The 14188-nt window shown below is 43.4% G+C and overlaps 1 protein-coding gene across 2 annotated transcripts; it reads right to left on the bottom strand.

Moving 5' to 3' along the window:
• Positions 1-546: 546 nt before the first annotated feature.
• LOC130139540 (1-aminocyclopropane-1-carboxylate oxidase homolog 1-like) lies at positions 547-3635 on the bottom strand. Of its 2 annotated transcripts, none has more exons than XM_056316740.1 (3): positions 3080-3635; positions 2230-2551; positions 547-969 (listed from the first exon to the last, which is right to left on the bottom strand). In XM_056316740.1, exons 1-3 carry the CDS (start codon positions 3580-3582, stop codon positions 646-648), a joined length of 1149 nt encoding a protein of 382 aa, XP_056172715.1. In that variant the 5' UTR covers positions 3583-3635; the 3' UTR covers positions 547-645. The 2 variants fall into 2 exon arrangements, with proteins under 2 accessions (XP_056172715.1, XP_056172714.1); XM_056316739.1 differs by lacking the exon at positions 547-969 and adding an exon at positions 1217-1761 and having other exon boundaries at positions 3080-3627.
• Between the last annotated feature and the right edge of the window lie 10553 nt (positions 3636-14188).

Raw genomic sequence — 14188 nt, 5'->3', positions numbered from 1 at the left:
CGCCAGTCGGTAGCTAGACGGATCTATCTAAATTGTTTATAAAGTTTGAAGTTCTTGTTGATCGGATCTTGTCACGGTTTGAATCTGTGTTGCTGATCAAAACAAGCAATTTCTTTATTTACGCCTGGATATCTCCTGTCCGGAGTCGCTGCAAAATCCGGTCTCCTCCCATTAAAAATCGAAGAACGACTTTCGGTGAATTATATTTTTGCCGCAGGAACAATTCCGGCGAAATAGTACGATACTACAATTCAATAATATTTTTGAATGAAAGTTAAGTTCAATATACATATTGGGCCAGACAAAGGTGATGGCGAGACCCGAGGTCCCGATGGGGCGAGGATGGGGCAAACCAACTCGCCCTGCCGGGGGAGCGGGACGAATATGGGGCCTTCTCACTTATTGTGGTGGCGGGGACGGGGGATGCAAACCTTGCCCCCGCCCTGTCCGATTGCCGTCCCTACGCGCGGACCGCTATGAGAGCATGTGTTGCAAATCAGCTCTCGGGGCATGGTGCCCGGAGACGCAGCAGTGATGCCTCGAAGATTAATGCAGTAAGTCTTTGATGAATGTCCAAAGCAATAATGTGATCATACATTTCTCTAACCCCATATCATAGAATGTCGTACCTGCACATGTCAATCGTCAAGGTTCTTCTTGTCCTGGAACAGCTTGCATCTGTCTGTCCTCGTCGTTTCGCAATCTGAAGCTCGCTAGCGGAGAGTCGGTGTCAAGCCTGTTTTCCTCCCAGACTTTGGCGTAGTAGGATGCCAGATAACCTGGCACCGTGGTCTCCCGGTAAAGCGGCGGGTTCTCTTCCGACACCAGTTCCTCGATGGGTCCGTAGAGCTTCGAGGCCTGTTCGATTCCGAAGCTCGTCCTGAAGAAGCTCGCGATGGAGACTCTCGGGCCGACGGCTTTAGCCAACACCCGGTGGCTCGCGCTCTTGAACTTGTCATTTGAAATCAGCTGCACGCAGAGCATTAATTAAATGAAATAAAATTAAGAAATTATTTTATAAAAATTATCCATGTCAACACTGATATGCCATGTAAGGTGATTATTGTCCATATCAGCGATTTCTAGCCAATAAATTAGCCAAATTAAAATATTTATAACTGAATTTACATCCACACAATAAATTTAAGACTTTTTTTTTTTGGTAATTTTGCCGGCACGACACCTTAATTGCATCTCGACAAGCTAACCCGCTTAGTTACTTCTAAATGCACTTTACCTTTGTATATAAAAATTCATATGTTACATGATTTAATACTATTTGAGAGACATAAACTTGACAAATCGAGATTGTTGAAAGTTACCATTACGACACGAACACACGAATCGTCAACCTTATGCTCAATGCTTGTGGGGAAATACCAGATACAGAAGCAAATTTACACATAGGATGTTGTACTTGTACATGTCAATTGTCAAAGTTCTTGGCTTGAAACATCTTGCATCTCTGTCTGTCCTCAACTCATCGTTTCACAATCTGAAGCTCGACAGCGGAGAGATAGTGTCGAGTCTGTTTTCCGCACAGACTTTGGCACGGTAGGATGCCAGATAACCTGGCGCTGTGGTCTCCCGGTATATCGGCGGGTTCTCTTCCGATACCAGTTCTTCGATGGGTCCGTAGAGCTTCGAGGCCTGTTTGATCCCGAAACTCGTCCTGAAGAAGCTCGCGATCGAGACTCTCGGGCCGACGGCTTTAGCCAACACCCGGTGGCTCGCGCTCTTGAACTTGTCATTTGAAATCAGCTGCACGCAGAGCATTGACCCGAATAAAAACAAGAATCAGTTTAAAGACTGAATGGTAGATATCATTCTCATGCAACCCTACGGGACCTGCTCTAAGTTGTTTTCTCTTCTTTGGCTATGTCTAATTCAAAACTTACTCCAGTGTAACTAGTATTTTCGGGTTTCTTTTGTATCGTGTACAGAAAATTACGATTTTCGCTCACGATTAGGTTATGTCCCTGTCGTTGTTTACAGCATACAGAATCATACCTGTTGCTTTTTTGGAGATCTGCAAAAGAACTCTATCCAATATGAGAAAACCATAAAACTTCCATCATTTCACGGACTACAAAACGCCAAATTCGCATGGAATGTGTGAATATCGTGTATGTGCGCGCGTGTACGTGCGAGGGCGTTTAATCTGCTCTTCTCAATTAGCAAAGATGAGACCATTACAACAGAGGAAAAGAGCAACTTTAGCTTGCTTGCCTGCATAAGGTCTCCAATGTTCACCAGTAAAGCTCCTTTCTGGGGAAGGACATTGACCCACTGATCGTCTAGAAGGAACTGAAGGCCACCCATATGATCCTGCAGGAGTATGGTCAGGAAGGTACCGTCGTTGTGAGTGTTACATCCCATGGCTCGCTCCGGCTCGGGACACGGCGGATAATACTGGCACAAGAGGACTAATCCCTCGCCGCAATGCATGTCCTTCAGGTGGCTCGGCTTGAGACCGAGTGCCTCCGACAACAGCTCCAACAATGTGAGCCCCAAGTTGTGCACTTGTTCCGAGAATTCGATCACAATGTCCCTGCAAGCAATGCAAAACACAAACACGTTAAAGTCTTTGAAGTTTAACCAAAAACAAAGTAATGGATTTGGGTCTTCAGCGAGTAAATGCAGAAAGTTCTTGATGGCAAATCATGAATTCGCCAATCTTGAGCATGGGGATACCACTGTTCAGAACCGGGGTCTAGTCAAGTTCAGTCAGGCCAACAGGGTTCAGTACTCGAGCTCGACTCCAACTCGATTGGGCATGTCGATATTCCGGCCTGAGTTTGACTTCTCAAGAAGCTCGAGCATGGTCGACTTCACTAAGCCCGAATTCGACCTCAAATTCTTGAAATTGCAAGACTAGAATACTATATCATCTTGCTATCCACAACATTTATGAACACATCCATACAATTCTCAATTGCTCGATTCCGCTAATGAGTTATTCGAGTGCAAGTATTCTTGATTAAGCTCGAACCCGACTCAGTCAAGTACATGAGCCAGTTGAACTTGAACTTGAGAAAATCAAGTCAAGAGATGGAATGAAACGTTTCGAAGGTCGTACCTACACGATTCCGGCAACTCTTGAGGCTCCGGCGGGCTCGGAGCCATCTCGCAGACCAGAGTATCCCTCCAGTCCGCCGCCGCCACGTTGAACAGAGTGGAGTTCGAGTAGTACATCACCTTCCTCCCCTTGTCGCGCGAGTACCAGTCCCTCCTGCTCTCGCTCTCGTGGAACCTCCGCACCCCTCCGATCATCTCCTCCAGCACGCCCTCCGGGATCCCGTGGTTCACCACCTGGAACAAGCCCCGGCCCTCGCACGCGATCCGGACCCCCTCCACCGCTCGCCGCCGGAGATCCCCGCCGCCGCCGCCGGCGACGCCTCCGAGGTCGACGGTTGGGATCGCGAGGTCGGCGGCGTCGGCCGTGGACTTCCCGGCGTGGACAAAGAAGGGCGGGATCTTCGAGACGCCGGAGTCGTAGAGGCCCTTGACGCCGAGCTTCGTGTCGTCGAAGAGTTTCCGGTCGTCGTCTCGCCGGGGCGCGGCGGCACTCGCCGCCGACATCTTCGCTTTGGTTTTGCTTTGCTTCGACAAGCTGATCGGTGTTCGATTAGTGCACTGCCGATAAGGTACGACGTGGACGTGCTTTTTTTTTTTTATCACATTTTCTTATAGAAAAAAGGGAAATTATCAAATAAGGACCCAAAGTGGATGCCTTTTTTCAAAAGAGGACCTCAAGTGGATAAGGTATCAATTAAGGACCCAAAGTGCAAAACTAGTGTCAAATAAGGACTGAGCTCACCGGGCCGCTAAATGTTCTCCGCCGGTGACATTTCCCAAGACCTAATAGGGGCAATTTTGTCCAATTTGTTTTTTCTTTTCTTTTCTTTTCTTCTTCCCCGGTCGCCGGTCCGGCGACCGGGCCAGAGCTGAGGCCGGCGAGAGCTCGAGCTCGCAGAACATCTGGGCGAGCTCGGCCGGCGAGCTCTGCCCAGATCTGGGCGAGCTCGAAGAGGCTGGCCTAGCCCGGATTGCGTAGTCGAGGGCCTTGGCGGGGCCGTTGCCGGAGGCGATGGTGATGCGCGCGAGCTTGAGGAGGAAGGGCCCGAGATCCGGCTTGTCGAGGGTCAGACGGCGGGGCGGGCAAGGGGCGCGAGCCCGGACTCCGGCGGGGGCTTCCGTGGGGAGAACTTGCATCGGGAAGGGGAGGGGGAGGGTGCCATGGCCGGCGAGCTCGAGCTCGCCCAGATCTGGGTAGAGCTCGCCGACGCCCAAATGGCCGGCGAGTTCGAGCCCTCGCCCTCCGCCGGCGAGGGTCGCCCTCGCACGCCCAGCCCAGTCGAGGGCAACCCTCGCCGGCATCGGGCGAGGGCAGCCTCCGCCTGAGGCCGGCGACCTCCACCGGCCCCGGCTATGGCCGGCGGAGGGAAGAGGAAAAAAAAAAAAAACAAAGATGAAAATGTACTGTTCCGATTGCCGGAACAGTAACTGTGCTCGCCGGCCGGCGAGATTTGACCGGCCGGCGAACCCAGGCCCTTACCCGAGACAAATTGAGTACTTCGGACCCCTATTTGAGACTGATTAGGCACTTCAGGTCCTTATTTGACACCATGTTCACTTTGGGTCCTCTTTTGAGAAAAGGACCCCACTTGGGGTCCTTAATTGGAATTTTCCCTAGAAAAAATAGTCAAAAACTCCAAACTCAACTACGCATTTTTACCGTAATTTCTTTTGTGACACCAAAACTCTTAAATTTATATTTATGTGACATATTTACTTTTTAAGGCAAAGTAAAATAAAAATAATGTCGTTTTGGTTAAAATATCATCCGATAGATTCTTACTAATACAAATTTGAAGTATTTTATGTCCCAAAAAAAATTTAAAAGTAAACGTATCGCAATGAGCATTATTTTTATTGCTTTGCGAGAAACAAACGCACCTTTGAAGCATCTCGTGTACTTTAGCGAAACTCAACAAACGCTCTACATTCAACCATTAGATAAATGGTACGTAATATACGCTAATTAACATCGACACACACTTGCATGTTGATCAATCGCTAAAGAAGTCTTTAGCAAAGAGGACCAATTTCCACGTCGAAAGTGAGGGTTTCCTTTTCTTATTTTTTTTCCTTTCTAATATATGCCCCCAACCCCCATGTCGCAAGGGCCTCATTTGTAGTTGCACGTTCTAAAATGTGACGCAAAAATTTAAGAGCAAGCGGAAAGGGACGGCAATTTAACCTTCCCAACAATAATTGACAATCAATTTTCTTAATTTTTCACGGATTAAAGAATCGCACCTGTTGACACCAATAAATAAATTTAGGTCGTCAACGATATAATATATTATAAAGGGGATGAGCAAAGTGACAAAATATATGTGACTTGTCGAAGGATGACCCAAGCTGTAAAAGTTAATTATCAAAATTATGATAGTAGACTGCTGACAACTATTGGAATGTCCCAGCGGGAAATTCGAGAATTTGAAATTGAAGAGACTGACGTCATAGAGAATGAATGCCGCTCGGTTTTAGTACTATAGATTGTCGATGAAGATTGTCGTGAGAAAACTGGGCTGTCAAAGCTGTCGACAAGAAATGCACATGAAGATGGTTACTATTTATGGAAAGCCGAACGTCAGAATAAAATAAGATCGATGATGGATATCTCACAAAGAAGGATAAGTATCAAGATAAAGATCGATGACAGTTACTTTTTGTGAGAGAACGGGCGTCAGAATAGAATAAGATCGATGACGGATATCTCGCAAAGAAGGACATGTGTTAGGATAAGGATGGATGATGGTTAATTTTTGTGGGAGGACAGGCTTCAGAATAAAATAAGATCGATGACAGTTACTTTTCACGAAAGGACAAGTGTCGAAATAGAGTAGTGTCGACAACGGTTACCTCGTGGGGAAGGAAATGTGTTAAAGCCGGGACCAAGTCAAACAAACGATTAGTAGATAGATGTCATGCAAGGAATGGTAAAGATGGGATCAGTGGTACGTATCGGCAAATAGCATTAGAGAGATGATTATCGTGCTCTCAGTATAAATAACATTCGACAGTGAGGAAAACCCCCGCGAACACACAATCAAAATGCTATCTTTAAATTATCATTACTTTCCAGCATTGTACTTTCAATTCCCTCAGTTGTAATCATTTATGTTCTGAACACAGTAGTTCTGTAATACGGTGTCGATGGAGTTCGGATGCCGCCAGTTGGTAGCTAGACGGATCTCACTACAAAAAAACATCTAATTTGCGACGGAAATAAACCGTCGCTAATTTTCGACGGATGAAAAATCCGTCGGAAATTTGCGACGGAATTTTTATATGTCGCAAATTCCGTCGCAAATTTGCGACGGAAATAAAAAACCGTCGCTAATTCCGTCGCAAATTTGCGACGGAAAAAAGTTCGTCCCAAATTTGCGACCGAAAAAAAAACCGTCGCAAATTTGAGACGGAAATAAGTTCGTCGCAAATTTGCAACGGAAAATAAATCCGTCGCAAAATTTTCGTCGCAAATTTCCGACGGAAAAAAAAACCGTCGCCAAATCCGTCGCAAATTTGCGACGAAAACGCACGTCCTTCGCAAATTTGTAGTTTATTAGCCCGTGATATTCCAGCCCTATCTCTCTCTCTCGCTCTCTCTCGCTGTCTCTCGCTTTTCTCCCTCTTTCATATGTCTGAAATCAGCAAAATTCGCGCACGCACGTATTAATCTCGATGAAGCTTTTTACCTGTAAGTATCATTAGCTAGTTTCGTGACTATTCATCGTTGAATTGTAATTTCTTTTATTTTATATATGTTTATGTTTGTTTTTTTTTCGTATCTGCATCACCGGTTGAACGACTGTCGACACCTCGCCGGCCTTTGGATGAGGCAGAACGGCCATTTCCGTCGCAAATTTGCGACGAATAAGTGAAAATTTCGTCGCAAATTTGCGACGGATGAATTCCATTTCCATCGCACATTAAAAATTATTAAAAAATGATTCTTTAGTGATTATTCTTTTTGGGTATGTGTCTAATTGAAGGTCTCACAATCCAAGTGGACGTTGCAATTCTTATCAAATTGACCACTTTCTCCTACCAATATTTCAGTCAAATATTTGGGTAAGTCTTCTTTGCATGGTAATTTTTTCTATTTTTGCAATTTCATATTAATTGTTGCGTGAATAACAAAAATTATAATTTCAAAAATTTTATGGTTTTAATTAAGAACAATAGATATGATATTTTAAATATTTTACCATAATTTTTTTATTTTAATACAGACACAATGCAAAGAGAAAGGGCTTGGATGTATAATAAGAACTTACCTGGACGTCAAGAATTGACAGATAAGTTTCGTACTGGGTTGGAACTCTTTTTAGACTTTGCTAGTAGTAAATATGAGTTCATGGATGGAAATAAGTTAAGGTGTCCGTGTAAAAAGTGCGGTAATGGTAAATTTATTGTGTGTGATCAAGTTAGAGAACACCTTACTAGATTTGGATTTAGTCCGAACTATTATAATTGGACTTCCCATGGTGAACTATTTATATCTGATGAAGGATATGGAAGAAGTTACCAATTTTCAGTTAGGGAAGAATGTGGCTATTATGAGCAATTGAACCCATACGAGAGGATGGTGATTGATGCAGCTAGTTATAATTTTGTCACAGAATCAAATCATGCAAGTACTAGTTTTACTCCTATACGTGAACAAGTGGGTACTAGTCATGCTTCACAATTGAAAGATATAGGAGTAACGGGTTTTGATGAGAATGTCTATAATGAAACTTTTCAATCTAATCAGTTCCGGGATATGTTGAAAGCAGCAGATGAAGCTTTATGGCCAGGTTGTGAGGACCACACTAAGTTATCGGTGACAGCCCGACTATTAAATATTAAGGCGAGCATAATGTGTTCATGGATTGCTTCAACTCTTTGTTGAAGTAATGCGGGAATCATTGCCTCGTAATAATATCATGCCAAGTGATTTTTATGATATGAAAAAGCTAGTGGATAACTTAGGTCTTCCGGTTGTAAGGATTGATGTATGTAGTAGGGGTTGTATGATATATTGGAGAGATGATGAAAATGCAGAATATTGCAAATTCTGTAGCCAACCTATGTACAAGATTAACAGGAAGCCGGGTCATAATCAGAAGCGTAGACCATGCAAGCAAATGTTTTATCTGCCCTTAATCCCCAGATTGCAAAGGCTTTATGCGTCTAAAACCACTGCTGAACACATGACTTGACATGCAAATCATGAAACAGAAGAGGGTCTAATGTGTCATCCTTCAGATGCGGAGGCATGGCAACATTTTGATAGAACATACCCTGAGTTTGCGATGGAGTTTCGGAACATCAGGTTAGGTCTCTGTGCCGATGGATTTGCTCCATTTGGGAAAACAGGAAAAAATTATTCATGTTGGCCAGTTATCTTAACGCCGTACAATCTTCTACCTGGTATGTGCATGAAGACACCTTATATGTTTTTGACATTGATCGTGACAGGGCCGCAAAATCCGAAAAAGTTGATAGATGTTTATATGCAAGCATTGATTGAGGAGTTACAACGGCTATGGGTTGAAGGTGTCCCTACGTATGACGTTTCTACCTATCAAACATTTGTAATAAAGGCTGCCCTTCTTTGGACGATAAATGACTTTCCAGCTTACGGAATGTTATCTGGATGGAGTACAGCTGGGATCTTAGGATGTTCGATATGTTTGGAGAGGTCAAAGTCATTTAGATTAAAACATGGAAAGAAGCCCAGCTATTTTGACTGTCACAGACAATTTTTACCGCCAAGTCAACCTTTCAGAAGGAATAAGAAAGAGTTCACCAAGAATAGGACTGAAAGAACGCGTCCACCAATGAGGTTGACCGGCTAGCAAATTTGGGAGCGTGTGCAGGACTTTCCTACTATTATTGAGAACCCGCACGGCACGACTTTTGCGTACGGAAGTACACATAAGTGGACAAAACGCAGTATATTTTGGGATTTACCATATTGGAAGGCTCATATTATTCATCATAATCTTGACGTCATGCACATAGAAAAGAATGTTTTCGACAATGTCATAAATACTGTGATGGATGTCGCCGGAAAAACAAAAGACAACTTGAACGCAAGAAAAGATATGAGAGATATTTGCGATCGGCCAATACTAGTTGTGCATGCAAGCAGCAGGGGACCAAAACCGAAAGCAGTTTATACATTGGATAAGCAGCAGAGGCGAGTTGTTTGTCAATGGTTGAAATCTGTGTGGTTTCCTGATGGATATGCTTCGAACCTCGGGAGATGTGTTGATTTGAATGAATGCAAGTTCACAGGTTTGAAGAGTCATGATTGTCACATCCTGATGGAAAGACTAATTCCAATAGCTTTGAAGGAAGTTCTACCGAACTTTGTATGGGGCGCCATTACAGAGTTAAGCAATTTCCTCCATGATATTTGCTCGACAGTGTTAAAAGCATCGCACATGGAAAAACTAGAGAGAGATATTCCAATTATTCTTTGCAACTTAGAAAGGATATTTCCTCCAGCGTTTTTTGATTCGATGGAGCATCTCTTAGTTCACTTGCCTTATGAAGCCAAAGTTGCAGGTCCCGTCCAATTTCGATGGATGTATCCATTTGAGAGGTAATGTTTTTTTCAAAATACAGTTCAAATTAGTTTATCATATAATATGTTCCGATAAGCTTCTTTCTATTTCAACTAGATTCTTATATCATTTGAAGAAAAAAGTGAAGAATAAGGTACGTGTTGAAGCTTCAATTTGTAATGCATATATTGTGGAAGAAGTGACAACATTTGCATCATACTATTTTGAGCCGCACGTTCAGTGCAAGAGGCGGAGAGTAGGCAGAAATGATGAGGGCCCCATTGATCCCAATTGCACAAGCGTTCTCTATTTTCAATTATCCGGGTCGACCAAGCGGCGCATGCCGGTTTATTACTTATCAAGCGAAGAATTTCATGCAGCCCGTACTTATATTTTACTGAACTGCCCAGAAGTCGAACCATACTTCAAGTAAGTGTAAATTTGCAAATATATGTTTTGTGTGTCAAATATTTGCTAATATTTATATGGTTTTTAATATTAGGATTTTCCAATCTGAAATGTTTACACTACAACCAAATGAGTTTGACCGTTTGTGCGATGAACAATTTGCAGCATGGTTCAAGACATATGTAAGTTGCCTATGGACTAAAACCAAGTTATTAAAATTATATACATCATTTAGTATAATATATATTATTGATTTTGCATGTGTAACCTTAGGTTCACAGTAACTATAATGAAATTGAGGGCAATGATTGCTATATCATCCGTCATGGGGTCCACGCTTAAGAGTTCAAGTTGGCCACAAGATATTTCATAAACTGGATATAATTTTCATACTCAAGAAAATGGAATGGGAAAATCCACAATGAATAGTGGTGTGTCTGTTCGGTCATCCAATGGTAGCAGTTCAGAAGATGATTTTTATGGCTTGTTGGATGAAATCATATAGATAGAGTACCCTGGACCATTAATGATGCGGGTTGTGTTATTTAAGTGAACGTGGTTCGACCCCGTCAAAGGAATGAAGGTGTATACGAAGTTCAATTTGGTTGAAATAAATCACAAGAAAAGGTATATGAAGTATGAACCATTTGTCTTGGCACAACAAGCAATTCAAGTATGTTATGCATCATATCCTAGTTTGAAACGTGATAAAGCTGATTGGTGGGCTGTATGTAAAATTAAAGCATGGAGGAAAATCGAGGAACACTGGAAGGATAGAGCCTACCAATAAGAGGAAGTGTGTAACACGGTTGAAATTGAGGAATATAACATACCAACTTTACGAGATCCGTGTGGAGCAATGATAGATGTGGATCCAACTGAAATTTGCGAATTAAATGTACAAGAATATTTAGAATCTGATTTTCAGACAGATGACGAAGACGAGGACGAACACGAGGACGAAGACGAAGACGAAGATGAAGATTAAAATTTTTGTCACAAAACACTATAGATGTGTAATTATTAACGCTACAAGTGCTAGTTTGGTTGTTATCATTATTGTTCTTGTTATTATTGTTATTGTGCTTTTTTATTATTGTTATTGTCGATTATTTTGTTTATTTTAATTGATCATCCGAAATTTTGTCCCTAAATGCCGACAAGTCAAATATTATTAACGTGCCCTAACATTTCTGATATTCTAATTTCCATTGCAAAATTTGAGATGCCAAAATTTTGGATTGACAAAAAGACGTGGCAAATTTAGGACCCAAATAAATGAGATGCTAAATTTTTGACCGAAAAAAAGACGTCACAAATTTATAACGATATGTAGTATGTCCATATTTGCGACGGACCAGTATATTCCGTCGCAAATTTGCGCAAATTTTGGGAGGGAAATTTTACCGTTAGAAATTTGCGACGGATAATTTAATTCGTCGCAAATTTGCGACGGATTTTTATTTCCGTCGCAAATTTGCCACGGATTTTTTTTTACGTCGTAAATTTTTTGTCGGTCGAAAATTTGCGACGGACTATACTGATCCGTCGCAAATTTGCGACGGACTATACCGATCCGTCGCAAATTTTGCGAGGGAATTTTTACGGTTCGAAATTTGCGAACGGATTTTTTGTTTACGTTGCTTGCGACGGATTTTTTTTTCCGTCGGAAATTTTTTGTCAGTGGAAAATTTGTGACGGACATTGAAAGTTCGTCGCAAATTTGCGACGGAAGGAGGATTTCCGTCGCAAATTTGCGAAGGGACATAAAAAGTCCGTCGCAAATTTGCGACGGAATTTAAAGTGTTCGTCGCAAATTTGCGACGGAACTCCAATTTCCGTCGAAAATTGCGATATTATTACCCCCTTCCCCGACGCCGCCCAAGCTCGATCTGCGCTGCTCCCCCGCCGCCGTTGCCGTCGCAGCCGTCGCCGTCGCAGCCATCGCCGTCGCCCGCCCGACCTCGCGGCCAGCCCGCTTTGACTCCCCGCCCGTCGCTGTCGCCGCAGCAGATCCCACGCCGTCGGCGTTCGCCGGCCGGTGCCCCGCTGCCCCAGCCCGTCGCTCGCCCCCCCCGCCGGTTGCGCCCTCGTCGTCGCGGCCCGTCGCCGTCGCCGTCGCCACCCGGCCTCGCAGTGCCCCCCGCGGCTCCCCCGCCCGTCAGCCGGTCGCGGGCCAGCCGTCCCGCGGCCGCGGCCGTCACCCGCCCGGTCGCGCCTTCGCCCTCGCCCCGCCTCGCCGCCCTCGCCGCGTCCGGCGGCGGCCAAAGCCTAGCCGCCGCCGACCAGCGAGGACCGACGCCGTCGCCGCCCGGCCTCGCCGCCCCTCGCCCGCCCGCCGGGAGCCGCCCCGCGCTGTCCGCCCGCGGCCGCCGCCGTCGCCGTCGCCGCCCACCATCAGCCCGGCCGAGCCTCTCGCCGGAGCTTGACCCCGCCCGTTGCCGCCTCGGCGGCTCACGACCACCGTCGCCCGGCCACCGGCCGCCGCCGACACCGTCGTCCACCGTTGCCGCCGCCCGGCCGCCGACGCCGCCGCCTCGCCCCATTGCCACCGGCCTCTTAGTCGGCGGCCGACGCCGTCGCCGCCTCCCCGACGCCGTCGCCGCCTCCCGACGCCGTCGCCGCCGAGTTCCGCCGTCGTTTGCCCGGTCGTGGCTGAGCACCTGGCCGACTAGTCACCATTTGGGCCCACGCCCGCGTCGGGACTGCAACTGTTCGATCGGCCAGTTTTTATTATCCTTGAACCAAGTAAGCAACTCCCTAAACCCTAGTTAGTATAATTAGGTAATTAGTCGAACTTGTTTAGGGATTATTTATGATCACTTTTCGTTGGCTAAGTTACGGGTCGATTTCAGGATTGCATGTGGCTTTGATCGATGGTCGACTGGTTAATTTGTCTATTATATTGATGATTAAGCGTTAAATGACGATAGGGTGATTGATTAAGCGTTTTCACAGAAAATGCTTGAAAATTGAATAATTCTATAAAAAATCATGTAAAATTACGGAAAATTAAAAAAATGGTATATGTTGACAACAAATATGAAATTTGACCGTAAAAGTTTTTAAAAATTTTTAAAAAACTAAAATTTCATAATATCACAATATCACAAAATAGCAAAAATTAATAGTGACCACCCATTTTAAGTGAAATTTAGAGTTTCTAACGTTCCAGGACAAAAAATATTAAAATATTAAAAATTTTCATAACCTTATAAAAAGGCTTAAAATAAATGTGGTCACCCATTGTGATGGAAATTTTTATTTTTTTTGGGTGAAAAAAAAATAAAAAAAATATAAAATTTCAAAACTTCATAGAATTGCCTAGAAAACATGTGGCCATTAATTTGCAGTGAAATTTAAATATTTTTAGGTGGCTAAAAAAAATTAGAATTTAAAAAATTTCAAAACTTCATAGAATGGCTTATAATACCTGTGGCCACCCACTTTTAGTTATATTTAATTTTTTTAACGTGCCCTAAAAATATTTAAAATAAAGAAGGACAAAAATTTTGGAAACTTTACCTAATAGCTTATACTACCTGTGGCCACCCAATTTTAGTATGGAAATTTTTTTTTATTTCACGGGAAAAATTTTATATTAAAAAATAATAATTTAAAAATTCGACAAATTTTTAAATTTCAAACCTTTACAGAATGTCTTAGAATATCGGTGGCCATCAACTTTTAGTGAAATTTATTTTTTTTAGGTCCCAAAAAAATTTAACAATAATAACAATTTTTCTCTTACAAAACTTTACAGAATGACTTAGAATACCTGTGGCTACCAACTTTCAGTGAAATTTAAATTTTTGTACGTGGTCAAAAAAAATTTAATCAAAATGAATGCGATTCATATAGTGATGTTTGATACCTGTGGCCATCCATATCGTGCTCATATATTGATGTTTCATATCAAATGAATGGGATTCATAGTATATTTGTTCGTAGGAAATTGCACGTCATAAGCACTCGACATTGGCTCATTTCAAGGAAACATTTTCTCAGTCTTTCCATCAAAATGGTAAGCTTCGTCATGTACATCATTATGTGTCCATAATACGTGTCAATAGTTCTTTACATATTCGCATAACCTTCCTACTTGTCAGTATAAACGTGGAGGTCATTCGTATAGAAGACAAGCATCTTCC

Source organism: Syzygium oleosum, unplaced genomic scaffold, assembly GCF_021117445.2.
Source record: "Syzygium oleosum isolate NSW1041296 unplaced genomic scaffold, Sole_v2.1 Sole_v2.12, whole genome shotgun sequence".
NCBI classification, from domain to species: domain Eukaryota; kingdom Viridiplantae; phylum Streptophyta; class Magnoliopsida; order Myrtales; family Myrtaceae; genus Syzygium; species Syzygium oleosum.
This window is presented reverse-complemented; position numbering and strand designations above follow the sequence as displayed.

Excerpts from the sequence above, each read along its gene's own strand:
- LOC130139540 (XM_056316740.1), bottom strand. The coding sequence starts at position 3,582 with ATGTCGGCGGCGAGTGCCGCCGCGCCCCGGCGAGACGACGACCGGAAA. Across the intron at positions 2,552-3,079 it reads GAGTTGCCGGAATCGTGTAG|GGACATTGTGATCGAATTCT; the intron begins GTACGACCTTCG and ends CATTGCTTGCAG. Across the intron at positions 970-2,229 it reads ACATTGGAGACCTTATGCAG|CTGATTTCAAATGACAAGTT; the intron begins GCAAGCAAGCTA and ends CTCTGCGTGCAG.